A 27,981-nucleotide genomic window follows, 5' to 3' on the forward strand; every position below is an offset into this window, starting at 1 on the left:
AGGCAAACGAAGGCGCAGGTGAACGGATGCACGGTACTAGCTAGCAGATCGGTCCTAGCAGTTCCTAGTAGAGTGAACTAGAATAAGTATTCTAGTTCACTCTAGTTCCTAGGCAGCGCCTGCCTGCACAGTTGGTCGCGGCTAACGCCTGTAAATGCCTAGCTCTTCCCTAGATTCTCCGCCAGCGGTATCCACGGTACCCATCCAAATGAAGTCGGCTGGCTGCTGTACGCGTCCGCATGTGAAGTGTTTGCTAGGCGAAAGGGCAAATGTGTATTCATATGGAAACTGGGTAAAAAGCGATTCCATCAGCGAGTGCCGAATACTTTCCCCTAAGAGCCGTTGTTTAAACGTAGCCTAAAATATAGTTTTTCAGTCTACTTTTCGTGCCGTCCCGTCTGTTGCGCTGCCGCTTCCAAACGAAGGATAGTCTGACGGCGATGTTTGCCTTCCGTGCGTCAAGTTTTGCGAGTAGCGAAATCTGCGACATTGCGTGCGCACGCAATGTCTTTTCAGTGGTAACTGCACCCCAGTTCGTCGAAGGGTTGTCGATGTTTTTTTCTTTCTTCCCCGTCGCACTGAATCCTTGGTAGCATCGCTCATTCGCCGGTAGACCCCGGCAGACACGCTCACACCTTCATTAACTGAGCGATAGCGCTTTGCATTCAGCCATGGAAGAATGAAATATATCAGGTAAATTTTGATCTTTGGCTACACTGCAATTTTTACCTTCATAATAATATGAAGAAATTTGGGTCATCAGACCTTTTTTTCTTCAGAGATGCAAAGCTAATGGCTACAGACCGCTTGCTTAGCAGTTCAGTAGTGAGGTTGCCACAATGCCCTAAAGCATAAAGCAGACCTCATCAAATAATACCAGCAATGCTTGGTCCCAACATTAGCCTGACATGGTTAGATATATTTAACATCACTTTCGCCCATGCCAATTTCCTGCTGCAGGAAAAAGTATGACGCTAAAATGTATAATTTTAAATGTAATAGGGGTGCAGAAGTGTCCCTCAATGAACCCTCAAATCTGCAAACTTCAACACCTCGCTGAGAAACGGCAATGACTCTCCATTTGATATGGATTACTCCCACCAGATTCCCCACAACGAAAGTGCCCAGAAAGCTGCCTGCGCGATACTTGCCCCTGTGGAGTTTGCGCCAGGTTTTTCAGGGTGAGGTAGGTGGTGATGAGGATGAATATGACCCCCGCAAGGTTAATTAATGTGCGAAAATCACAGTATGAAATTAGGCCCCGGCAATGTGGCAGGACTGGCGATATGGCCACTGCAAACCTGCAGTCATTGTTGCAATACTGTTGCCACAAAATACTACACCTACATCAACAAGCAGCAACAGTGAGCTCCAGGGCATATGTCAGCGCCTCCAGTTCCCTCGTCTTCCCCTGCACCGTGCACATCCCGCCAGGAAAGCCCCCTTTCCCCTACGTTTCTCCGCCTCTTATCAGGCTAGACATCAACTGCCTTCTGTGGTCCCGCCTTTCACTTTAAGGCATTAAGGAGTTGTACACCAATGTCCATTTGAAGTCTCCGACAGGAGACATCCCATCAGGAGTATTAGAAGCCAAAATAACACTTCAGGCTCACTTCTACACTATATCGAGGTGATTGGCATCAGGGGCATGTTTCAGTTTTTACCAACCCCTACTGCCCTAACCTCCAACTCAACTCCAGATGCACATGCCCTGGTGTAATTGGGTAAATTTTCTTCCGTTCAGCCACTAATTTCAGGTCTCAAGTTACCTTTTCCAATACTGCAATAACACTGCAATACGCACTACCATGGCTGTATTTTACACCAACATCTTCGTGTGGAGGTTTAATCAGTGTGCTTTTCCATTGTATTCAAAGTGTCAAATGCTGCAGCCTCATTAACCAGTGGGCTGACATCTGCGAAGATAGCTTTATCCAGAAAGAATGCTCATAAAATACAGAATAACGTGTTGTGCCTGTCCCGTGTGCTTCAGTTGTGGTCCTGTGAACAAGTCAGTGTAATGCACGTTTTTACCGATACTGTGTGTTGCATTCACTTTTTACTATTTAAAAGAAATGCCGCATACAGCATTAACATGGAAAATACTAGATGGCTCGACCGGGTCCATTGTTGTGAAATAGCGACCCCCTTCCAGCCTTGCTAAATTTTTTGAACAATTCTAGACTGGCAACAACTCTGCAGAGCTGAACAGTTCGGGTCTAGGCCCATTCGTCACAAGGCCGCTCGTCATAGGCCAACTCACCACAGGTAAACTGGTCAGGAATGCAAACTTGTCATAGGGAATTTCGTACGAGGAATTCTCATGTTACCGGAATATTCGTCACACGGAAAACTCGCATTAAGAGGTTGTTTTACGACGTCCAAAGTGATGTTTCCGCCTGCTATGCGTAGCCTTTATAAAAAAGACTAGTGTGCATCAGTTTTTTGGCGGAGGAAGTTAGGTTAATATTCCATAACACCTTATTAAATATATTGTAAGGATTGAAATTTGTGCTACAAGACGCGCAGAAAAAGTAAACAAAACGGTACAAATGATGCAGTGAATAGGTTGAACATGAAATGAAAAGTGCTGTTTATTGTACTCGGTTTGTTCTGTTGTACTATTTGTACGTTGCAGTGTTGTCCCGCTCTCTCTTTGTGTATGCGTTTTTAAGGCTGGTTTCTATCGTTCTTCACTACATCAGTTTAGATGCGTATGTTCCGGGCACCATTCCGAAGATTGTTGACTGGGGCTCTGCTGTCGTGATGACGTGTATGTTCCGGGCACCATTCCGAAGATTGTTGACTGGGGCTCTGCTGTCGTGATGAGCTAGGATTCTTGCGATGTGATCGTTGCCATCTTGGTATTGGCAGTATTGGCGTGCAGGGGGGATGCTGCCTCACGTCTAACTGGCCATCATAAGTTCCTGCAGCCCTTGCTCATCCTTCAGGCCCTTCAATCCGAACAGCGCGTCAGCTGCTTTTAAAGTTTCAAACACATGCCCTGGTCACATCATCATGCAGACCTCTCCACCACCCTCCCCAACTACAGCTGTAACTAAAGTACCATTGTCGATACCACCTCAGTACCCAACCTCAATGTCCCTGAACAATCAGCGCTTCAAAGTGCAGGTTGCTCCTGACCTCTCCATACCCTCCTTTCCCCAAAAGAAAACAAACAGCCCTTCAGGGCATTACACACACGTGCAGGTTGCACAGACCACGCCACAGCCTCCTAAAGACGAGTTTACCATTGTCGAAACCAGCCCCAGACTGGCTTTCAACGCCAATTTCCGGTCAGCGTAAATTGGCTTTGTTCACAATTGCAGTGCAACGAAATCCATGCGACGAAAAGGCACCATCCTCGAGAGTTCCTACCTCGAGATGGCATCAAATCAAAAGGCCGGTGTGACGAGCTGGCCTATGACGAGTTCTACGGTGATGAGTGGGCTCAGTCCCAACAGTTCATAGTGGCAATGTTTACAGCCATATCTATAAGGAAGCAAGCATTCTACAAGGCCAGTAGAGTTTAAGGTAGAAGCCAGCATAAGCTGGTCAGCCTCTGAACTGTACCATTAAAGTAATTTTTAGAAAAGACCACTTTCACTAGTGTGGGGCTTTCCCACGACAGTAAAGGCTTGTCTGCTTCAACAAATCGGTTGGATTGAGAACAACACTGTTGTAGGTAATGCGAGTCAACAATACACACACAGCTCTGGTTGCACAAGTTTATTTATTTATTTTGGTATCCTCCAGGTGGTGGGCATTACATAGGAGGAACAGATGAACACAACTCAAATATAACAAGGAGTCCTGCAAGAAGTGAATTGAATAACTTTTTTAACCACTACTGTCGCAGCCGCCTCCCTCACCCACTCCCACATACGTCCCTCAATGTCTGCAATTCCCAATGAGACAGACCCAACCTTTATCACGTCTTTATCACATGCCCCTACAGCCACCCAATGTGCCATACACACAAAACAACCTAGAATCTTGTATAGGCATGTCCTGACCACCTGAACACCATCCACGGAGCAGTGAAAAATTAGGCTAACCAGCTCCCAGTTCAGGGACGCCTGGTCTGGCTAGGGCACCGGTGCTTACCCACGGCCTTCTGGAATAAGAGGAGGCCACACTCGTTCTCTGGCCTGTCCACAAAATTCCCGTGGCCAGCCCACATGTCGCTCACCTGCTCAAGGGGATTAACCAGTGACGATGGGAGGTACCATTAAAAGCTCACGCCGACTCACCCAAATCCCAACAGAAAAGAAAAAGCCATCAGAAATGGTACGACTCTGCGCCAGCTCCTACTTCGACAGCCCGATAGCATTATGAATTAACCTGGACCCTCCTTTCAATGGTCTGTCTTATTCGCAAAGCAATCCACTTCATTTTGGTGTCTAGTTTTCCCAGTTTCATGGAACCTCCCCACCCCCCCCGAGGCTAATTTCTGCCCCTTCACCGCCACCACAATACAATACTAAGTCCAATAGAAACCACAGCTTCCTCAGCGCCGCTGCCGCTAATCCCGCCTACATGGCTGGCCCCACAATTGGCACTGCGCAGCTCAACCACCTGCGCCCACGTTGCAAACAATTATAATACTGCTTCCGTCTCAAGTGGCGTCCACTTCTACAACAGGGTCCTGCACACCAACCACCTGGCCTCTCAACTGCCTCTCGCGGTTAGATCGGCTCCTCCAAGGTTACTCACTACCCTGCAGGACGTTCTTGTGCAAGACTCGGTGCCAACCAGTGCCCTGAACCCCAATGCCCCTGACTGCTGGTGCTCCTAGAGATAACGCTCTACTCCTACCCCTGGTGATCGTGCTTCATGGACTTGGCCAATGACCGACAAGCACCTCCTCCATCATCCTGACTGACGGCTGACAGGGTGAGTAGACTGCACCCACTGCTCGTGCTTAGACCACTTGCCAAATACAACGAACAGGATGCAGACCTACGAAAAAGAGGCAAAAACCAAACATGGAATCATGAAAAACAAAAAAAAAGGAAACATATAAGCTAGCCCTTCGCCTATAACACCCACAGGTGTCTTTGAAATTATTTTCTTTGTTTCTCGGCTTTATCAAATATTTCTGCAACTCCGGGGTATAAGTGAATGCACCCAACGATTGAATATTGTCCCAGCAAAACATATAAGATGTTAACAGAACAAAGTGCTCGGTATGTACACACAAACGGCAGAGGAAAATCATTAGTAGGTAGATTGCAATCACCATACATAACTTTAAGCCTTGTTAACTTTCTACACAGCTCCCCTCCCAAAGGCACATATATATTGTAAGGTTCACTGATCTTCATTCAGGGTGATGATTTCAATGCAGTTTGAAAGAAACAGAGTCTAGGAGAAACCGTACTGCCTGCTTGAAGTTCCATTCGTGGATTTATTGATACAGCAAGAGGGGAGTTCAGATACTTTTTTGTTCTTGTGAAAATCAGGCTTACTTTGTGTACACTATCCATTTTAAAGAGAATGTAGTGAGCTGGTAAAATTTGAAATGGCCCGTTGCAGATGGCAGCTGCATATTCTACAGCTGACCAAATTTGGAATGCACACACGAGTGTGGCATTGTTGTCGGCTTGAAGCGTTTAGGCAATCCAAGTTTTGGTAAGAGCCTTGTAAGTGCTCCAGGTTAAGTCAGAAGCAAAAGAAAAAGAGAGAGAGAGAGAGAGAGAGAGAGAGAGAGAGAGAGAGAGAGAGAGAGAGAGAGAGAGAGAGAGAGAGAGAGAAGAAAACCTGAAGATTTAATTGTAGAAACTCAATTACACTCCTGCCAGTATTATACCGATGCGTATCAGGCGTGTAGAAAATACTGGTTTTGTTAGCTTTAACTTGTGCAAAATGGAGCGATACTGCTGTGAAATTTTCTACCTCAATTAAACTCTTTAAACAGCAAATTCCATAAACAAAAATCCACAACCTATTACAATTATGAATTGAGGTTGCTTTGTTTGTACACTTAATTTTGACAACAGTCATTCTAGATTTGTGGCTATTTCTGCTTGGTCCAAGAATGCCTTGATGCAAATTCAGGCTAATGTTTGAACAACTCCCGTTCTGTGGTGCTCACTCGTTGTCAGCAACTTCCATAGCAAACTCCACAATTGGTCCCCCACACAGCTAGTAGCTTGACAGAGGTTGTGGAATGAGAGTTCCTCTCTCACAACAGCCCTTAATCTGATAGGAGGAACTGAGGAAAGTGAAAAAAGCATTGGTCTTAGTACTATCACAACCGGAAACATTTGGAGGATAAAAAGGGGGTAAGTTTCATGCCGCCTTCTTTCTCGTCATTAACTCTGACCTGTGTTTCCACACATTTTGGCCATTGCGAAATATTCCCCATATTCCGTCCAAACTGCCACCCAGTGTGCCAGGACGGTTTCTGGATGCATTTTCCAAAAGTTCAGAACCTATTCAAAGGTTACTGTAGGCATTACACAAGAGCAGGCTCCTCTAGCGCGAGAAGCATTTCCTTGCATAGCGGTCAGACTTGACGAAGCAAGTGCTCTTAAGGGCAGCTCGCAAAAGAATTTTAAAAAAGATGCTAGCTGTCACAGGGGCAGCCTTGCACTCCTGTCGCTTGCCTTGTTGCTTGGCGCTCACGGCCACCCTTTCCCAGGGTGTCTTCCACACTGCCTCTCCATTTTGTTTCCTCCCAGCTTCTGGCTTTCTTCCCATTTCCTTAGGCTTCTTTCTTTGACTCTAGTGCCCTGTTTAGTCACAAGGCTCAGAGTGGGAAGCTAAATCTAACTTTGCTCATTCAACATTTAGCATTTAGATCAGAACATTTAGGCAGCTTAGCTTTATTCAATCAAATTTAAACGCAACGTGAAGGGCATCACAGCCATGAAAAAAATGCGGTGTTCGCCAGATTTAAAACTTTTTTATCAATTGATATGAACAAAGCTTGCACTGCAGGTATTTCAACATGCTAATTTCAAATATGTTACTGGTTTTCTTCTGAGGCACGCACTTTCTAGAATAATATTGAACACAACTTACTCGAGCAGTTTTTAGTCACCTGGGGGGGAGCTGATGAACAGTAGCTATGTGAAGAGGGCTGACCTACAAAAATGATCTAGAATGGTAACGGAATGCAACCAAGCATGAATGAATGTTCTACACCAATTTGAACCAAACTTACAGTATGTCAAACATTTTCGCAACAAAACCCAGTATCCCAATAAAAACATGCAATAGATTTGTTGTGCAGTTATTCTCCATTTACAACAATTCGACATATCTTAGACCCTTATTTGCACACTTCAAGCGTTTACTTTTTAACAAAAGGCCAATAACGGGAATAGCCTGCGTAGTGCCACACACTACAGCCCTGCCAAAAATTCAGGTTTGGGAAAACAAAAGAAAACGCTTCACGACATGTTCCCGACAATAATAGAAAAGTTTTATCTACCAACTTCATAAAGAATGATCACAAAGCGTGATAACTTTACCAGAAAATGCAAAGCAAAAATCTGTGCTAAAATAACTCATTTCAGCCGTTTGTAACTTTATTGGTTTTTGAAGGCAGAGTCCCATTCAATTGCACGACGCCAGTGCGAAGTTCATGGCTGCAGTGACCATCATTGCTGTAAATGCCTTTTTTAATTCAAGTCCTGCTCTCTTGTTGCATGCAGACTGCACCACAGTTTATTGATTAGCAGTAAACATCAGCTTTTGTGTGCTTTACACCACACTTGTTAGGCCGCAGTGATACGTTAAAACGCATTACATCCCAAGTTCAGCAACCTAGCACTGGCAGACCGAAGGCACGAACACGAGCATCCGCTAGTACACGTACCACGTAGCATTGCCAATTTTCTTTACATTAAATGTTTCTGGAAGCTCACCAGCTTGTTTTTGGATTGCAATCTGTTGGTGCGGTGCAGCATGCCTTAATTGTGCAGCCAGGGAACGATCTCGCTTCGCAAAGTGTATTGTTAAACAGGTTGGTAGGTCTTATGAAATAGTTATAATGAGAAAAGCAAGCACAAATTCCAAGATCTTGCTTCCAGTTTCAAATCTCCAGCAGCTTTGTTTTCTCACTCGTTCACACAGCTGCTGCTGCTGATATAACAGCAGCCGTATCTTAGCGCAGCCCTACACACTCGACAACACTCGTGGAAGCCGCCGTGTCCTCTAAGCTTACTCGTGCACAGCCAAGTCTTTGCCTGATACCGGCATGGCAGGCACGGAATAAAATATTTTGATGCTTGCAAATATTTCCTCAAGTTGCCACAAAGTACCTTGCTATTTTGGCCTTGCACGAGCCTTCATGCCCATTTCTTACATAACCGACTTTTTCTGTCACTGGGCTCTGGTATGATGGTGCCGAGTACATGACACCTGTAGCTCTGCAAATCAGGTGGTGCCTTGCGGGTCACGCATTGATTGATTGATTGATTATAGGGTTTAACGCGATGTGCTACACAGGCGAAGAGGCGTGCTGGGCGCCGGACTAATTTTGACCACCTGGGGATCTTTGACGTGCACCGAAATCTCGTACACACGGGTGTTCTTGCTTTTTGCCTCCATCAGAAAAGCATCCGCCACGGCAAGGAATCAAACCCGCATCCTTGTGCTCAGCAGCACAACGCCATAGCCACTGAGCCACTGCGGCAGGTGCAAGTCATGCATGCTCGACAGCCAATAGGGCCATGCGTTTTCGATTTTTTCTATGCTTGCTTTTTACAGAACTAGTGGACAGCAGACAAATTTGCAGCAGTAACTTTTAAGCCGAAAAGGCGCTCTTTCAAATGAAACTAAACAGCAGCGACCACGTCCATGGGACAAGTGCTCGAAGAGGCGGAAAAGTGCTCTTCGAGTGTGACAATCTTTCCGATTGCCTGCTGTATTCTCCTAAATGTAAAATATGGCGGTCCGAGATACTGTACTTTTCAAAAATGCCCATTTTAAAAAGAAGACTTCCCCAGAGGCATCTTGGTGCCAGAGAGACCCCTCTCCTCTTCCCATTCTTAAAACTACCTAAAAGCTTTTTCCAAAACCTCTGCCAGAATTACACTTCCATTTCACACAAACAATTTTTTATCTTTCCTGAAGACAAGCTTCTGTAGTTGACCAACAATAGCTGAACCAAGCTGTGCAGAATTACGGAAATACGCTGCTACTTGACCACTTAAAATGCTCATAGGTTCCCCTGCTTGAAATTCTGCCCGACTTAATTTGTACAGATAAAGAAGATTGAAATAGGAACACACTGCTCTGCATGAATTGCAATTCACCTGCATCACAATATATTAAATCTGGGAAAATGGTGACAAAGTGCCTAAAGAGGCAGTGTACAGTTTGATGTTCCATCAAGTAAGCATTCAGAAAGATACACCAAACTGGAAGGATGCTGCGCTACTGCTAGTACTAAAGGCACAAGAAAAGACAGAGGTTTTGTGCATGGTATTGACTTCCTTCACTGTTTTTCCAGCAGACAGAGGGAAAATGGATGCCTATGATGAGCAAATATTTAAAATATATGTTGCTATTCTATTCAACTGAACTGTGCTCTTACTGTTTTGAAGCGCTCAAGCTTTTAAAAGATGTGAAAAAGTACAGATGTTATTGCGAACCAAAGGCGGCATTGTGGCAAAGCATCTGCACTACTTCGCCACCCTTTACGCACTCTGCATATGCACGATGCCATAGCTGCCGGAAAAGTTTGCAGATCTTGCACTGAAGCACTATCCATGGTTAGGGTAGGGAGGTGGTTCAGGAAGCAGCAGCATTTTACCGCTAAGGTGATGAGCTGACTGAAGAGTAGGGTCGAGATGCCATTCTTCCTTAGTGTGACGAGCAGCTCAGAGTGGTGGGGCCACAACCCCATTTCTGAGGTACACCATATCCTTATAGGCAACAACAGTGCCGTTACATCTCGCTCCTAAGCTGTCTTCACATGAGACAAGATGCTGTTTCCCAGCACAGACATTAGTCCAGTAATGCCTCCAGCACCAGAAAGTAAAAAGTGTTTCCTGGAAAAGAATTGGCCTCATGTATGAAACCAGAAATGCAGCTTCACAATACAGTCCACACCGTGATGCATGGGTCGTCACCAGCCGTCAAGGGAACCCTCCTCCTACTGTGTTCTAGTGGCTTGCTATCGAAGATGAGAACAAAGTGGTTTTACTGTCCAGCCCTGAACTCGTGTCTTTATCACTAGTGCACTTGCCTTTCCAAGGTCGGATGCTACAATGCCGCTCTGAAGACGAGATAGCATGCACCAAACAGCACTAAGATGGGACAAAGTGTACAGTCACAAAGACATTTCTTAATCTTCACTCTGTCTCATTTTAGTACCGTTTAATTTACGTAATGTACAAACTGGCCAAGCTACAAACTCCTTCAGCATGCACTGTTCTGGCACAATTGAGAAGGGAGCATTAGGCAACGTAGCAGCTATCTGCAACAAGTTAACCAGCCCTGTAGATGTGCTAGCCATTCCACGATGCAGTTTTCTGGCTGCTTCCCCCAGTAATGTGGTCCTTATGCACAAGCAAAAAGAAAAAACAAATGTGAACCATTGGTACCTTCGTTTCTGAACACACGATCTGATTGTGTGGTCATCGCCTCCTGTATTTTACAATGCCAAACGCATTGCGCGCATCTCAATGGGATTGAGTGGCACGCTTGCAGTGCCCACATCCCTGAACGTGGGGCCCCGAGCTGAACCGGGATCACCCAACCATAACTGAATTCGATAACGGCTTGTGCCTGGTTGCCAAGGCAACCAATGTTTGAGATTGCGAGAGTAATGGCGCTCGCGCCAGCGTTAGAAAACTCAGAGCCGCGGTGAAGCACATTTTGCCAACGTTGCCGCTTTCCATCACGCGTCGCCCAAGATGAACCGGTCGCGTGACTAAAGCGCTGGGAAGGCTACCGATTGGGGGAGAGTGGCCGCAGTAGGAGAGGGCTTGGTTGGCCGGTCTGGGCTGATGCATTTGGCAGTGTAAAAATACAGGCGGCGATGGTGTGGTACTCTTCATTTTAATTACAGGTTGTATTATGCGATCAATGTGGAGTTTTTGTTTGTTTTGTTCTCTTAGTGGAAGATGGGGATGCATGTTATATGCATGAAAACGCAGTGCTGTGTCACCCTTCCAGACTACGGCCACTTACTGCTCCTCAGAAATTACTTGTGAACGCAGCCCCTTGTTGCCAGTTTATCTCCTGCCGTCACGGCCGGTTAGATGAGGCCAGAGTAGTGTCGACGTCTGCCCGCAGCTCAACATTACGGTGTGCTGTAAGCTTAGTGCAGCCTAATAAGCCCAGGGAATGGCCAACGTTTGGCAGACAGCCAAATGCTGTGGACCTTAAAAACTCGTCAGGGCCGGCCCCCGAGACTGTGCCTGTACACCTGTTTGTACCCAACCCTGGCCCACCAGCTCCCTCTGCAGCTCCAGACTACGAGCAAGGGCAAAGAGCAAAGCCAGGAATTCTTCCCTCTATGCCAGTGGGTCCGTGTAGGCACTTCGGGGGCTGCCGCGAGTCCCTTGGCAACACTCCCTCTTTGCCCTCCTCCTTTTTTGCCCAACCCTGCTGCCAACACAAAAAAAGAGGTTTGCCACATGGAACGTACGTCTTTTCCACACAGCGCGCATTTCAAAGTTGCTCAGCCTTTTGCGTAACGTTTAAATCATGCAAGAAAGTCACACTCACAAAAGGCAAGTATTATAGCAACATGTGCATGGGAGACTTCAGCTGTAAGGGTAAATTAATTGTTTGACAATATGAAAAGCATACTTCACCACTTTTGCAAGCGCTGGGGTCCCCATGAGGTAATGGTTGAGTATCACAGCTGTGCCATAACAAACCCTCAGCAACAACTGCTGCACTGAGCAATGTCTATGAATGAATTTTTTAGAGCAAGTAAACTTCTGCACTATATTGAATTTATCTGCATTGTGTTTGGCAGCATTGCATTTGCTTGCTATACACTAGAACTTTCCGGCCCCCTCAAGCCGCCATTTTTCTGCGAGTGGCACCGGCTTGCAGGCATTTCCTGCTGTACAGCGGGAAGAGCAACCACCGCCGCTGAAACAGGCTGCAGCTCGTGTTGCACTGTGTACCATGCAGGTTCTTCAAGCGCCTAATCTGCTTTGAAAGTGGGCAAGTATCTGTTTATCTGGTGTGTCGGCAACACACAACTTAACAGTGTGCCATGATAGGGCATTTAAGGCAGCCGAGAACTTCATTGCGAGAACTTCATCTTATTAAAAAAGCACTGAACCACCAGTATGCAAAAGATGAAGAGGACGACTCTCAGTTCTCCATATCTTAATTGAATGTTCGGGATTTGGAGATGCTAGATGTCGTCACTTTCCCCGAGATTTATAGATATGCCGCACCCCTACACCCCTTGCTATTTTTAGCAGATGAACCTATGTTTACCACGAATCGCCTTTTAACTTACATTCAAGATATCGTATTTTTAAAACTTATTACCTATTATTACCTACCACGCGTAATTCCAACATAGTATACGCCAGAATCTTTACATTCTAGATAACCCCATACAAATGATTTAATTTTTAGCCTCCTCACATTCTTTCAAATTGTATTCTGCTGAGTGAAAGATCACACTCTGACATGGCGCTCTTTGGCCTCAATGCCCGTGTGCCATAAACACATACACATACATACATGCTCGAGCATGCTCCGTGAAGAAAATGCCCCCATAATGTTTTCGCTCAAAAGCGGCAGACTTTTGTGGGCAATCTATGGAACCTGTTTTTGGCACTGTGGTCATTCGGTACTACGTTGTACCAGGTGCGAGGGCGGCTTTTTCAACGTGGCGTGGTAGACACATCAGGAAATGACAAGTGCGGGCATTGGAGAAGTGCGCCTTGGCCACGGTGCAAGAATAAGATAGGAGGGGAAACGAAGCTTCCCAGCGCGGCCAGATAATGTCACAAGTGCTCGTCAGACGTTAAGCTAGCGGCATCAGCCGCAGGCGGAGAAACTGCGCGGCCACCACGCAGTTTCGGAATGAATTGAGCCACGGAATGAATTGAGGCCGCTATCAGTTCGTCCATCACGTGCCGCTACCCTCTCCTTCGCCATCGCATCTCCAAAGCTTGGCAGTCCGCCTTGGTTTTCATAGTGACATTATCTGGTCGCTCGCCCGCGCTTGCCGCAATGGACTGTTTCGCCTCCTATATATTCTTGCTCCGAGGCCTTGGTGTTTGGGGGCACTGTGGGTGATTGAGAGCTAGTGTGTCTCGATGTGTGCCTGTTGAGAGCCACCTCACTTCCTCCACGCTGTCCTCTGCTAGTAGCTCTGCACGTGTAGATGCACCGCCAAGCCGGACCATCCGGTCACAGTGTTGATTTGATTGTAGGGTTTAACACGCTGACGCAACGCAGGCGATAATTTGTGCTTCTGTTGGTTGTGTGGCGTCAACAGCAGTGCAGTGACACCCAAGTGAGTTACATCGCGAATTTCAGGCAGGGCATGACAACCCGCACATATTAAAAAGAATTGATCGCAAAATGTCTCGAAAGGCAATTATGAGTAGAACAATCGACTGCGAAAAGCCCGGCATGGCATATATAGCACCAGACGACGCTATTAAACCAAAAGCTTCCTTTTCTTAGTTGGACCGATGGTGTTCTGTCAAAAAACTAATGCATTTCCCCACAGACCAGTTGGTTGACCAAAGAGCTCTGCTAAGATCTCTGGACACATGGAGCGGGCGTAAAGCCTGGCTACCATTGTGTCAAAATGGTTACTTGAAAATTGCTAAAAAGGAACGGATCTACAAGACAAAACACGCATCGATCATGAAGAAGGAGTACATTTACATCGTTCATAGATGCATTTACTTAGTGAGCGAAAAATCGTTGCATAGAATCGTTCTTTGTTTGTGATTCAGGTCTTTGAAAAGGTTTGATGACCTATTGGGCACACCTTCAGCAAAGGTTGGTTGCACTTTTAGCTTTCGCACTTCTCTCAAATTTCTTTTAATTTTCTTGCAAGAAAAGCGCATGTATGGAAGGCACGCTGTGTATAGGGAAACATCGCATACAGTCAGCCACCTTGAACACCCTCTCCTAGTGCACTTTTAAAGTGTGTTGCTGGCACTCCAGATAAAGATACTTACCCATTTTCAAAGCAGATTATTAAAGGCCAACTGCACTCAAATTTTTCGTTGTCCAAATTTTATCCAAATAAGGAGTCTACGCTCTTAAAATAACCATGGCAAAATCCTAAGCTTCATAAGCACACAGCACACTAGGTACCGCCATTCAAAGTACCTCTGATCAGACGACGTTTGCACCTGGCGGAGAGTCGCTGAAACAAGTTCCAAGTGGCCTGTGATGGAGGTTGGGGAACCTGTCTCGTGAAGCTCGCGCTTCTCCGGTGACTTGCACGACGCCCCGCCGGGCACAGGGACACGGTCGCCCGGGGTTTCCCTGCTACACCACCCCGCTGTACCGCCATCACCATCACGTTTAAAACCAACCACATAGGTAGCAATATCCTCCTTTTTTTCACATGCTTGCAAACGTTACGGGGTTAGCAAAACATTTTTTACTTTAAAATAACACTTGTTAAAAAAAAAAAAATACCGCGACACGCACGCTTGGCTTACATTTGTCATTCCTATTGCATCTATCATAGAATAAAAGGATCTTAGTAGTTACTTTTGCAGAGCGCTAGATTTAGTTTACTTGTAAGTAAAATGTTTTCAACAGAACATGTGTCCGGTTAAAGTAGAAAACAGCGGTATATAGGTAACTGTTGTGTTTTAGTGCATCATTTAGCTGTGGAAGCGGGCTTATAGTTTCACATCCCTTTAATAATTTGATTCTCGATGTGCAGAAGGCAAAAAATACTGGGCGGATATTCACGAAGCTGTTTGCACGTAATGTATAATAAAAATAGTGATTGATCTCCGGCCCCGTGCGGTTTATTCCCTTCAAAGAGAGCGATGTGATAACCGAGGCGCCGGCTAGCCAAAGCTGTTTTTCAATATCGTACGAGCTACTAGCTTTGTAAATCAGGGCCCGCTTTTTTACTCGTAACGCCAAGGATTGCTACAATGGCAGTTATTTATTTATTTATTCAGTTACCCTCAAGGCCCGAGGGCATTACAGAGGGGAGTGGGACATACATACACGTACAGCATACAAATCAAAATAGAACAACAGAAAATTGCAACTCAAATCACGTCTTCATTATTTTCCTTTTGTTACAGAGCATAAGCCAATCACAAAAAGCTGCTGTTTCAAGCAGCTTGACGAGGTGGCTGGCCCAGTACTGGCAGCAATGATCAGCTCAGATTAACAGAAAAGTAAAGTGATACATACTCACACACAGTATACATTTTCATTCGTGTGACCTAATACAGCATACAGATAACGCAACGAGGAACACAACTGAACTCGCACACATGAAAATATAATGATAACCGCTATCTTACTATTTGTGATAACAAAAGAAAAGAAAACAGAAGAAAAGGATCCCCTCTCTGCAACTTCGTTTTTTCCAGTTGCGAACATCAGTTGAACAAAACAAACCAAATACAAGAGTGCATCAAAGAAACAAATCGTGAAGACGTTTTGTGTACAAGCCATGTTTCGGTAAAGCGCGTACAATCCCATTTTCTTCTTTAACTCAGATAGGCCAGCCAAATATGGATCATTATTCTTCACTCGCAGGCAAAATGAACGCGCTAAATGGTAATCATAAAAATTATTTGCTTTGATTTAGGGTTGCCACCTTTTTAAACAGCAGGCCGGTTGCCGGTCCATACTTAAAACCGGCCGTCATTGGCTGGTTTTTTGGCCCTCGTGCCGTGATTATGTCCGTTTTGGCGTTTTATAAGCGTCAATTCAACAACGAAGACGATAAATATGTGTCGAGAAGCTGCGCAAAGACACGCGAGCAGAGAAAATACAGAATTGCTTGGGTTTGGGCGAGTTGGTTTTCCATATCGACTTGAAATTTCAGCTTGAACAAAAAAACGACAGGACTTCCTTCCTAAGTCCTGTCGTTTTTTTGTTCAAGCTGAAATTTCAAGTCGAGAGAGAAAATACGCAGGCGAGCGCGCTGCCTGAGCTGGAGGTGGACCTAAGGGTTGAATGTGTTCAACGCAATACGGCTCTTCAGCCAACGGAAGCGCAGAAGAGCGCACACACTCTCGCTTCGGCCACGGAATGTTTCGGCGGCCCGGCGAAATGCCGACACGATGCCGCGGCCGGGTTGGACTGGGCGAGCGCGAACAGAACGCGCGCTGGCCATGGCGATGCCGGAAACTTGACGTTCGGCAAGTACTTGTGACGTTATCAGGCTGCCCCAAGAAGCTCAGTTTCCCCTCCTATTTTATTCTTGCTCCGTGCCCAGATGTGCCCACACGGCAGCACACCAATCACTGAAAAATAATGGCGCCCTAAGAGGGCCGGAAGATGCTGGTGTATTCTGCAATAAAGTGGCCAGTCACTTTCCTGATGCTGTACTGCTTGTATTAAATTACGGCAAATTGCTGAAACAATAAAAAAAACTGGACAACGTTTAATTACTTCCACCAAACCTTGATGAGAAACATACAGGCAGACGATGGCTTTTGGCATTTTAAAGACATTTGTAGAGAAAAACAATTTAAATTAGGCTAACACATGCACAGTCCAAGAGGACTGTGATTTGGGAGAATTGGTGAACAGTTGAAAATCAGCGCGGAAAAAACACAGCACAAAAAAGGAACCAGAAGTAGACAGGACAGCACTGCACTCACAACTGATTTATTTTGAAGAAAACATTCATATACAAAGATCAGTCTCCCACGTGGCGGTAAATTATTACAAGGAATAAACAGAAACAGAAAACGTAATCACTCATCGGTCGGCACATGTGTAAACATTTTGGTTTACTTGGTAATGCAAGGGTGTCACTCAGATAAGCGTATTCCCGGTCATGCAGCACTTACTGAGGGCATACTTATACATCGGTCAGCGGATCGTCTGATTGTAAAGGCCTCAATAATTTCCCTTGTTGTTTTATCTCCGTGTCTCGATAACACAGTGGTTTCTTCAAAGAGCGGCACACATCCGTGTGAGCTGCTATGTTTTGCCAGGTGACTGTGCGGATTCCCTTTTATTGAGTGCTGGTGCTCCGACAACCTGGTGTTCAGGCACCTGGCAAAACATTGCAGCTCACATGGATGTGTGCCGCTCTTTGAAGAAACCACTGTGTTATCGAGACACGGAGATAAAACAACAAGGGAAATTATCGAGGCCTTTACAATCAGACGATCCGCCGACCGATGTATAAGTATGCCCTCAGTAAGTGCTGCATGACCGGGAATACGCTTATCTGAGTGACACCCTTGCATTACCAAGTAAACCAAAATGTTTACACATGTGCCGACCGATGAGTGATTACGTTTTCTGTTTCTGTTTATTCCTTGTAATAATTTACCGCCACATGGGAGACTGATCTTTGTATATGAATGTTTTCTTCAAAATAAATCAGTTGTGAGTGCAGCGCTGTCCTGTCTATTTCTGGTTCCTTTTTTGTGCTGTGTTTTTTCCGCGCTGATTTTCAATGATGCACAGTCCAACTTGTCTTGTGGCACTAGTGCACGAACCGGTTGACGCATCTTCCCCTGACAAAGAGCTTCACCTGGTACGGTAGCCTCTCCTGGTCCACAATCTCTGCATCATAGTCAAGGTTCAGCATATCCAGCTTGCAGCCCTTGCTGACAGAACGGACGCCTTTGAGGCCGACACACACAGAGAACGAAGGAATGTCCTTCATGCACTCTGGCAGGGCTCGGATGCCATGGACAGGCACCATCTCGGTGTAGCCGTAGTCTATAAATCGCAAGCTATACTCGTCCTCCTCCTTCTTCTCCTCCGCCTTCTCTTCTTCATCGGGGGTGGCGACCACGACGGCCCGATGCCAGCGGCCGTCGCCCGGGTGGCGGGCGCACACAGCAGCCCCGAGGAACAGCCGCGACTGCTTCAGGGCTGAGGGCTCCTCTGAGTTGAGCTCCTCCATGAGCATCTCCAGCGCTGGCAGCAGCCTGTGCTGTTGGAGGTAGAACAGCTGGCCCAAGTCGGTCACGTGCGACACCTTCACCCGGAAGCGCCCGCTGGGCAGTGGCCGCTCATCAAAGGCGGCCCCCTGTGCAGTTTTTGGAAGAAAGGATGGGCCCACGAGACAGTCACTAACTACAGCACTGCACACAAAGGTCTCCCTAGTAACACCAGTCAGGGTCTCTCCATATCGCTAGTAACAAACTGTCGTGAGGGGAGCACATAAACGGCACAACCAAATGCTTGCGTCACTGCCCTGTCGCTTTCGAAGCAGCTCCGCAACTATGATTGTTCGTGCTTTGAACATCTGGGAGCACTGCAATCAGGACACACAAGCAGGCATGTCACGTGGTGTTTTTTTGCATTTCGCGGACATCATCAAAAAGATGAAAAACACTAATATCTAATAGATAAAAAGACAAACTCTTAATTTGGACGTTTCGCAAACAGCTCTGCAACTTTCCCATTGGAATTTTTTCCTAGCTCCGTTGCTTCAGAAGTTGGCTAATTAATCTTGACTATAATATCTATTAGGCAATTAGGCAAAATACTAAAAATAGTGTGACACACTGCATACAAAAGTGAGCAACATGCATTTGGTCATGTCGTCGTACAGTGCATTGGCATATTTTTGAACTCCGGCCAAAGATAGCTGAAACACCCTGTATGTACCGTAAAATACCAATCAAGCGCCCCCACCCATGCAAGCGCCCCCCAAGCATTTTCCCGGAATTTAGAATTTCTGTACACGACCAAGCAAGCGCCCCCTCCCACTTCCCGCCATTCCGGATTATACGTCGACCCGGTATATAGGTCGACCCCCTACTTTGAGGAGGGAAAAGTTGACAAAAAAAATAATTCGGCACAGAAGTGCACTTACAATGTCTATATTTATTTTCGACGCCCGTCCGTCACTGCCACTCACTATGCCTGCCGAAGTCACTCGTCCGAGCTCTCAGAGTCGTCCGAGGATGACTGCTTCGCACTGTCATCTTCCATGCCATCAGGCGTGTTGCTGATGGAGCACTTCCTGAACGCTCGTGTAACCATGTCGTCGGGCAGCGACTGCCCAGGAAAGGACACCCAGCTTGACACGGTCGCAACCGGCCCGTATAGGTCTTTTTGTTGTCGCCGGCTATCCTTTCATGGTACAGTTCGCGGAGCCGGTCCGCGCATGGCCTCCGGAGCGATCGTGAGCGAAGTTCCCGGACGAAGTCCGCCACTTTGTTCTCCAACTCGGGGTGCACCGCTTGACGTCCACGGAACGATCGGTTTCGGGGGTTGCACGCGCACAGCTTAACTTTCTGGCTCCGCCAGTACCGCACATTTTTCTCCAGAACGCCTAACTGGCGTTGCGCCGCCATATTCCCATTCTGCTCGGTGACTCAATCGCTGTCAGCTTAAACGCCGCGGTGAACTGGCGTCGACTGCCGCCACTCATCTCGAAACAGAGACGTACAGAAATGTACGCACGCACGCACAATAGACGAGTAAAAGACAAAAAACTAGAGAACAGCGAAATCAAATAAAGGCCTGATAGGGCGAGAGAGCAGTCCGACACGAATGGCGATGGCGACGGACTACGCTTGCACATTGTTGCCAGACAACGATTTACATTCTGCCAATGACCGCTATATAAGACGAGGGGTGACTTTCGTGCAGATTGTTTTGGAAAAAAACTCGACCTATATTCCGGTTTATACGGTAAGTTAAAAATTTTGATTTTCCCGCGAAATCGTGTTTTTGTGGTCTGCAATGACATCACTGGAACCGACTGCTCCACAGCCGATTCCGAAGCCTTGTTTACTGTTAGTGCACCTAGATGGCGCGCCACCACACCGCGGCAAGCCAGATGCCTTTGGTTTGTGACCAAATTTAAACCTGCCTTATTTGTTCAGAGAGAAAATAATCGTCTTGCGAAACATAGTGTTCGCTCGACAAATATGGTCACGTAAGACACCGTTGCTTGTGTCAATCAACCAGTGTCGTCTGTGACAACCCCAAACCCCACAGCTAAACCAAGCATAGTTCACTTCACGCAATACCAACAGCGGTTCGTAACTTCCACTGTTTGTCCCACCATTCTGACTGCTTTAAAAAAAATATGCCCTAAATGTAAGCGCAAATAGCTTGTTCGGCATGCTTCTAAGCTCTGCCCAATTTGCGTTTGCTTTTGCCGGCCTCCGCCAACCGCAGGGCTGGCTGGAATGACATCATAGGTTCTGTTACAAGAAATGAGCTAGTGGGTCGCATGGCCATTCCCTTCTTTCATAATTATATAGTTTATTTGAGCGGAGTTTACGTGAAAAGTAGTGTCAGTATGATTTAAACGAGGCAATCTTTGGAATGAACCAAACTTCTGTTTTGTCTTCATGGCCCCTTTAAGGAGGGAACGCGGAAGAATCAGCGACGACAACTTTAAAAACAACTGTAATTTAAAAACGTCTAACACTGTATCACAGAAGCTGCAGTAAGCTTCCCAGCCTTCGCGCAAGCCCCCAGCCTTCTCTCTGGCATGCAAGCCACAACAGTACGTTGTAGTTTGAGCAAACTTCTGTATTGTCTAGCGGCAATAAAGTTTTGAAGGAAAGTAGCGCACAAGTAATCGATTACATTTCTATAATTACTAAGTTACTTTTCGTGGTCTGTAATTGACCACTGTAATGAATCAGGGTTCATAGCGACCATGAAGAAAAAAATTCAAGGGTTTTTAAGGACTTTCAAGGCCCCAACTACGGATTTTCAAGGACTTAAGATAACATTTTTTGAGATCATAGAAAAACACAACACCATCTTTCACAGCATGGAAGCACATATTTTACTGCACGGAAGAAAATGCAAGCACAATTTTCATTTAATGCTGGTTTCATTGCACTGTTTTCGGCTGATTTCAACATCCCTTTTGCTGATTCACCTCTCAATCTAGAGTATTGCACACACACACACGCACAAAAGGGGACTAGGTTCAAACAGTGGAGCTTAGGTTCCCGAAGCTTCCCTTCAGGCTTTAAGTTCCAGAAGCTTCCCCTTCAGGCTCTCATCTATCTCTGCAAGCTCCAGGGACTTTTCGTTTGCAGTTTTTCTTAAACTGTTGGACTTCACAATCAAAGTGATGTCGCTTGTGGCTTCCGCCCGCAGAGCGTAGTTGTCGGCACAGGCTGTTAAATCAGCGATTGTTGCTTCCAGCCTCTTCTTCTTTGTCTTGATGCTCTGTATCTCTTCTTCAATGCAGCTTCTCTTAGATGCCTTTGTCTGCTCCATCACTTGTTTTTTTGTTTTTTTGTTTCCTCCAAGTAGGCCCGATAGCGGTTGTGTGCGGCTGCGACAGACTTCCGCAACTCCTTCGTTATTCCAATGTTCAGGACGCCACCAGCCTTGCTTACAGCATCACAAATGATTCGCTGTGACACATACGAGATATCCTTAAGGTTTTCGACAGAGACCTGACGGTTGACGCTGAAGCCTCTTTCAACAGTTGCCTGCCCGTGGCTCAAGACGAGAAGAAGCCAGATAACCTTCCACAAGTGCATGTAGAACGAGTCACCCTTCAACAGCTCAAGGTAGAACTCGTCTAGGCCAAGAGAGTGTTTGTCAAACTGTCGCAGGTTGTGCTTCTTCTCTTGCAGAAGTTCTGTGTATTCCCCAAGGACAGAATCGCGCTCATGCTCACCCAATCGACCAACTGCAATAAGTGCGTCCAGGACCTTCCTGAAGCCTGCAAGGCAGTCATCTGGCTTTGAGGCCATTTGATGGGGATCAAGCGACGACAGGTTCCTAACTAGATGGTATGTCAGTGGGCTCTTCTCCAGAATCTTCTTGGTTGTGCTTACAAGGAACTGTTTGCATTCCATCCTAAAGGCAAATATATCTTTGGCGCTCACCTTCGCGGCTTTGAGTACTTGTTCTGCAGCGTGCCCAATATCAACTTTCTCTGATGATACATGGTTATTTGGGTCTGCGACGTCCATCTTCAGCATGCCGACAACTCCTGTGGAAGCGGACAGCACCGAGCACTTCACAAATCTCGCAAGAAGCTTCCTCACGAGGCACTCGAGATCCCTTTTCAAAAAGAACACCAGTGGTTTGTCCAGCTGATATTCCGTGAGGAATGGTTTTAGAATCATCGCGATGCCCAGAGCAAACTTCAGTTTGGCCAACAGCAGTGGGTCCTGGCAAAAGTCACTGAGCTGGATGAACGATGCACACTTCGGCAAGTTCACCTCTTTCTTTTTTGCACATGCGACATACTTTTGCACGTCGCCCCACAGGGTAATGGCACGTTCGATGACGGGAACATTTTCTACCCAGCGATGAGCAGCGAAGTTGAGAGGAAATGTCACTTGGCCTGTCACGGTAGAGAAGTCTTCCCTTCGCGCTGGCGCATAATGAAAAATGGCACTGAGGCTTGAAAGGAGATTCTCTAGGCCCCACTTGCTGGCAACAATGCCCGCCCTGTACGCGTTATGTATGGTATGAAGTCCGCAAGTGCCCAGGTCCAAACACTGAACTTGATGGTTCTGCTGCAGGTACTCCTGCAAGCCTCTAAAACACTTCAGGTTTACGTTGGGGCCATCCATTGACAGCTGGACAGCTCTCGCCAGCGGCAAATCTTCCAGGGCACCCAGAAGCTTCTCTTGAAGGTCTTCGGCAGTTGAATGTCCCATGAACACCGACGTGTAAAACCTCGTGGTTACCCGCTCGGGCATCGTGCTCCAGTACCGCACATGAATGTCCATTTGTTTCCTCTGCAGGTAGTCGTTCAAAGACTCGTCGAACAGAACGGTGTAACCATCAGACTGCTCCAATTCACGTTGTAGGCGCGAGAGAAAAAACGGTCTGAGACCATGGCACACCACGTACGCAGATTTCCTTTCACTGCAGGAAAATGCCTTAGCGATTTCACTATCCGGGAACATTTTCTTGAAAAGGTCCCCTGTATGTGCTGACGATTTGTAGGAGTAGTGCGCCGTGACCATTTTCAGGGTCCACAGTATCTCCGCGTCGATCACACTCTCGTGAGCTTTGCACAAGCTGCTCACATCCGACGACGTTGAACTTGAAGAACTTGAAGGAGTTGGCTCGATGCGTTGCTTATCAACAGCTGTGAAGTGGCTCCGCACAGTACTATGCGCTGCGGTTGCTGTCATGTTCTCCACGTGCTTTGCGCTTTTCATGTGACTTTTGAGGGCAGACTCCTCAAGCATTCGACGACACGTCGAATGTTTTTGCACATACCTTGCACTTAGCTCGATGCGAGTTCGATGTGTCCGGAGAAATCCACTCTTTATAAGCAACACTGCTTAACCACGCGTGCTGGAAGTTGCATTTTCCCGGCATATTGCAGCTGCAGAAGACGACTTGGACTATCCACACACCATGTTCCCACAACACCGGTAGGGTAGGCTTAGCTTTGATCGTTGCTGCCGCTGCAACCACGCTAGCCACAGGAGTGGATTGGATTGGATGCCTTGTTGGCTCCAGTACATAGTTGCCAGGCGTTCAAGAGGCATCCGCTAAAAACTGGCTGAACAGAAGCCAATTGACGAAATTCAAGGAAATTTAAGGACCTAAAAAAATTCAAGGGTTTTCAAGGCCTTGAAAATGCTATTTTCAAATTCCAGGGTTTTCAAGGGTTTCAAGGACTGCTACGAACCCAGTGAATTACATTTTAACTCTTTCAGTACAGCACCATAGGCCATCGGACGCCAGTGTACGATGATTTCAAACGTCCCGCGCGAACTAAAAACGGCACCTGGTGGACAACTAATGCCATCTGGTGTATTTATTGACAACTCATTTTTCGATTTTATTATGTTTTGTTGATATTTCGCGTGCAGAGACCGCGCCAAGAGTGAAATTTGAATCCGCGGTAGTGGCGAGTTGTGTGAAAACGGCATCCGCTGTATTTGGGCTGTATTTATAAACAAAACGGTCTTCCTATCTGACGACTGCGGCTTTACACATTGATGTGTAGGGTCTGGACAATGTACGATATGGGTATTTTGCCAAATTCGCCGCGTCATATTGCGTTATCACCTTCATGATAGCCTGGCACTCGTGTCAGATTACTGCTACGGAGCAATATGCGACACTTCTTAAAGGAGCCATGAAGAGAAAACACAAGTTTGGTTCATTCGAAAGATTGCCTCGTTAGAACCATAACGACACCACTTATAACGCAAACTTCGCTCAAATAAGCTACATAATTAGGAAAAAAGGAAATGACCATGCGACCCACCAGCTCATTTTCCGCAACAGAACCTGTGATGTCACTTGGGAATGCTCTGCGATTGGCGGAGGCCGGCAAAAGCAAACGCATGTTAGGCAGGGCTTACAGTTTGCATAGCGAGCTAAATGCCCGTGAAACATACTGCACATTCTTTTTATGACAAAGAACGGTGGAGTAAACGGTTGAAGGTCCGAACGAACTCGCAAGCGTGTGCGCCAATGCGTACGCAACTAGCGCCGGCCGAGCTCGACATCTCGCCGTCGCGCAGACGAATTTTCGGGTTCGAGGCTCTTCGGGGCCAACGAACCGTTCCAGCACGCACAGCCACGACCTTGCTTCGTATCGTAATCCCTTCACAGGAGGTTGGCCGTCATATCGCCAACCAGCAAAGGTAAAAATAGAAATGAGGGGAGTAAGGAACAGCAAGAAGCGACGAGATAGTGCCAGTCGTCGCGTAAGTTTCGAATGGTGTTGGCTTGCTGCTGTCGTTACGAGCTCGTTTCCAGTTTACAACCACTGAAAACTTCAGTTTGTTCGAGTACTTTACAATGAAATTTCGTTGCTGCGTTTTGAAATGCCCATGTAGTACGGGCAAATCGTCGAGGGAGTGCGACATCCCCGCCGGTGAGGAGATCTCCTTTCATGTGCTGCCCAACGACGAACCTATAGGCGAAGCAAGTGGCTACGTTTTGTGAACTTTGCAAACGGAGGAGAAAGAGAGCTAAAGGAAGTACGAGTGTGCTCGCTTCATTTCCGAGGAAGTGATTACGGCAGGGACCCTTACGTTAGCTCACTCCTGGGACATGCTGGCGCTCGTCACCGACTTCGTCAAATCGCTCTGACCTTGGGGAAAAAAATGCCGTAAACACCGCGCATTGACGCTCGTATCTTTCTGGTCGAAGCAGAGAGCTCGCGCGAACGGCTTTCCATACACAACACCGGCCAACTGGCATAAGTGATACTGCTACTGAAATTGAACTATTATTAACCGTAATCAAAATACGGCACATACATACCAGTCTATATTCGTCCGTCGCGACGGGGCTGACGAGGCAGCGGTGCCGACGGCTGGGCGTTCGTCTGTTGTGGCTATCGCGGAATGGTCGCTTTCCCGTCCACCGCGTATCCCACAACTCTTGCCGCTCGTGCACTTAGAAGCATTGAGCGTTTTTGTGGTGTGAGGTTGTTAAATGTAAGCCCGAGCTCCTCGGCGAGAGTTTTGTTCTCCGGATCAGGCGATTCCATGACTAGGGCTGCGGGTGCACTAGGGTTTACTAGTATTTTTAAAATGGCCGCCATCTCGATCGACTCCCGCGTGTGGGTGCTATATGGAGTCGACATACTAAGTATCTGTTTCATGGACCGGCTCTATGACGCCATTGTACACGTCACGGAATGTTCAATTTTAGCGGGAGATTTAAAATTTTGGCTTAAATTGCCTTATTTCTCAGTGAATAAAGCATCATTTGCTTCCGGGAAAGCGCTTGGGGTACTATGAAACACCTAATCTTTCGAATAAAACAAACTTTTGTTTTCTCTTCATGGCTCCTTTAAAGTAGTAGCAGAATCTAAAGAAAATTATGTGCGTTAAAACAAACCGATTTGTCAGCTTTTTTTTTCTTTTTTTTTTTTTTGAGCGAGCTGCCGCGATCGTCGCGACGTGCTTCAATATCGCCAGGTCGGGTGGTCTATAACTTCTTGACGATAATTATCGTTCTTTCTTCTTGCGTGCGGTCGACAAAAGAACAATTCGCAAGTAGCATACAGCACAGAACGTTGCTCTCCTTAAGCCCGAGGTAACTGCAAAAGGTTGCTTCAGTGGGAGCATGTAAGCGAAAAGCGCAGCCGGTACCAGCTGACACAACCGGCTCGGCTCCGCCTTTAAAACGAGCGGAAATTTTGCGTCACATTTTCGCAAACTAAACTGTTTTTTACGTCACATTTTCCGCATTACTATTTACGAACGGCAGGGTACGAGTAGAAAGTGACGCAACAGCATCAAAAAACAAGTTAAGCGCAATTAGTGCCGGGAAGCAGGGGTCAAAAGTGCGGGGATCAACCTACGACCCGCGGGCCGCATGCAGCCTGCGGGGCAGTATTTGGCGGCCCCCTTCCCCTGAATCTATCTGAAGGCTGACACGCCTCAAATGGAGTTATATATAGTGGCTCTAGGGTTAGACGGGAACCAAGAACAGAGAATTGCAGAAAAAATATAGCGCATGCGGACGGGGACAAGAAAAAAATTGGCCGCGTATCTGCTCCTTTCGTTGCAAATGACGTCAAAAGACGATAGTCTTTATCGGCTTTTGCGAAGTAAATGCCTCTCTTCGCTTTACCGCTCACCTCTTATGTTGTTCCTCTTACGTCGCGCTCCTCCCAAGGTAAAGACGCCAAATTTTTTTTTTTTCTGTTTTTCTACAGCTAAAGTGAAAAGGATTTGGTGTCAGAACACAAAAAAGTGTGCTTGGATGCATGACCGACTTACACTCGAGTGGCTTCGAGGAGTGGCATAGCCGTCAGTTCCGCTAGGTTGATGGGCCCACAAAAATACAAAACTTGGTGTACAGCGTTGATATATATATATATATTGAATCACAGCCAAGAAATGTAGGAACAATTCGTATATCTTCGAATTTCTAAAATAATTTTTAGGCTCATTACAATTGCCTATATCCAATGCGTGTATACTTTTTTGTTCATTTTTTCTGATTATTTGACTAATAAACTGTAAGTAATAGTACCCTTCACAAAACTGCTGGTATGCGTTTCTAAGAGCAATCTATCAGCTACAATTACATGCACAGTAATGCTAAATGTGTCCACTAGCTCAAGAGAAAAAAATAGTTTTGTGGAAGCACTCAAAATCAGCCGTTTTTCCGCCGTAATGACAGAGTTAAAGCAAGTAATTGTCATTGTTATCAGTTATTCTTTTCTGCAACGTGTGCAAGTCCAATACATACACACGAAACTCAACAGTACATTTTATACACGAAAAAAAAAAACTCAAGCGGATGGGGACTGCGTTACAGTGGCAATCGCAAGTGCTACGAGACTCCTCACCCTCTTAATTGCCAGGGGCCGCAGGACGCTGTTCACGGACGCCCCAGACGAGTCAAAGGCGACCACGTTTGGCGGCTGGCCACTTGCCCTCTTGCCGGTCACTCGAGCCGTCACTTCCTGCCCCATCAGAGGCCGCAGGAGGCTGTCCGTGAGGCGCCCGACCACGCCGTCCAGGCAAGCCTTCACAGCCAGGGAGGGCAGGCAGCTGGCCAGGTCTGGCGACAGCAAGCGAAGCTCCTGCTTCCGAACCACTTCTACGGTTCCACAGTCCACGAGTAGGACCTTGCACAGGTCTCCAGCCACGGCAGTGATGGTCCCACGGTACCAACCCTGGTCCTCGCCTGGTGCGCACACAGCATCGCCGACCAAAACCTCCTCGGGGGCACCGGAGGTGGCACAGTGGGCCTCGAGTTCTGCCTTCAGAGATGCCAGCTTGTCGCTGCCAGGAATTGTGCGGAGGTAGACGCAGTTCCCCTCGCGAGCAACCATCGTGGCCTTGAAGGCACCTTTAGGCAGCTGCCCTTCCTTGATTTGGACTGGCTCCTGCAACAACGCAGAGCCACACACCACTGCGTTGTCTAGATACATGTTTGGAACCAATGACTTGCGTACTGCAGATT

General features: G+C 46.7%; 1 protein-coding gene, 1 long non-coding RNA gene and 1 pseudogene across 7 annotated transcripts in view; 1 reads left to right on the plus strand and 2 right to left on the minus strand.

Moving 5' to 3' along the window:
- The first annotated feature begins 24 nt into the window (after nt 1–24).
- Nucleotides 25–27,516, plus strand: LOC144144617 (uncharacterized). 2 transcript variants are annotated; one of them, XR_013317289.1, is made up of 4 exons: nt 25–693; nt 2,184–2,268; nt 4,727–4,896; nt 27,377–27,516. It is a non-coding gene; the product is annotated as an uncharacterized LOC144144617 (long non-coding RNA). The 2 variants fall into 2 exon arrangements; XR_013317288.1 differs by lacking the exon at nt 2,184–2,268 and having other exon boundaries at nt 4,645–4,896.
- LOC144144590 (tudor domain-containing protein 1-like) overlaps nt 17,512–27,981 on the minus strand; it is a 100,507-nt gene continuing 90,037 nt past the window's right edge. For all 5 annotated transcript variants that reach the window (XM_077676127.1, XM_077676110.1, XM_077676103.1 and 2 more), the window contains 2 exons: nt 27,362–27,904; nt 17,512–18,160 (listed from right to left, as the gene is read on the minus strand). In XM_077676127.1, coding sequence (XP_077532253.1) covers nt 17,609–18,160; nt 27,362–27,904 — 1,095 coding nt within the window. In that variant the 3' untranslated portion in view covers nt 17,512–17,608. The remainder of the gene's footprint in view (nt 18,161–27,361; nt 27,905–27,981) is intronic.
- LOC144144579 (uncharacterized) lies at nt 20,512–23,286 on the minus strand (annotated as a pseudogene).

This window comes from Haemaphysalis longicornis, unplaced genomic scaffold (assembly GCF_048455015.1).
Source record: "Haemaphysalis longicornis isolate Haplotype H1 unplaced genomic scaffold, Haemaphysalis longicornis Haplotype H1 scaffold_1, whole genome shotgun sequence".
NCBI classification, from domain to species: Eukaryota; Metazoa; Arthropoda; class Arachnida; order Ixodida; family Ixodidae; genus Haemaphysalis; species Haemaphysalis longicornis.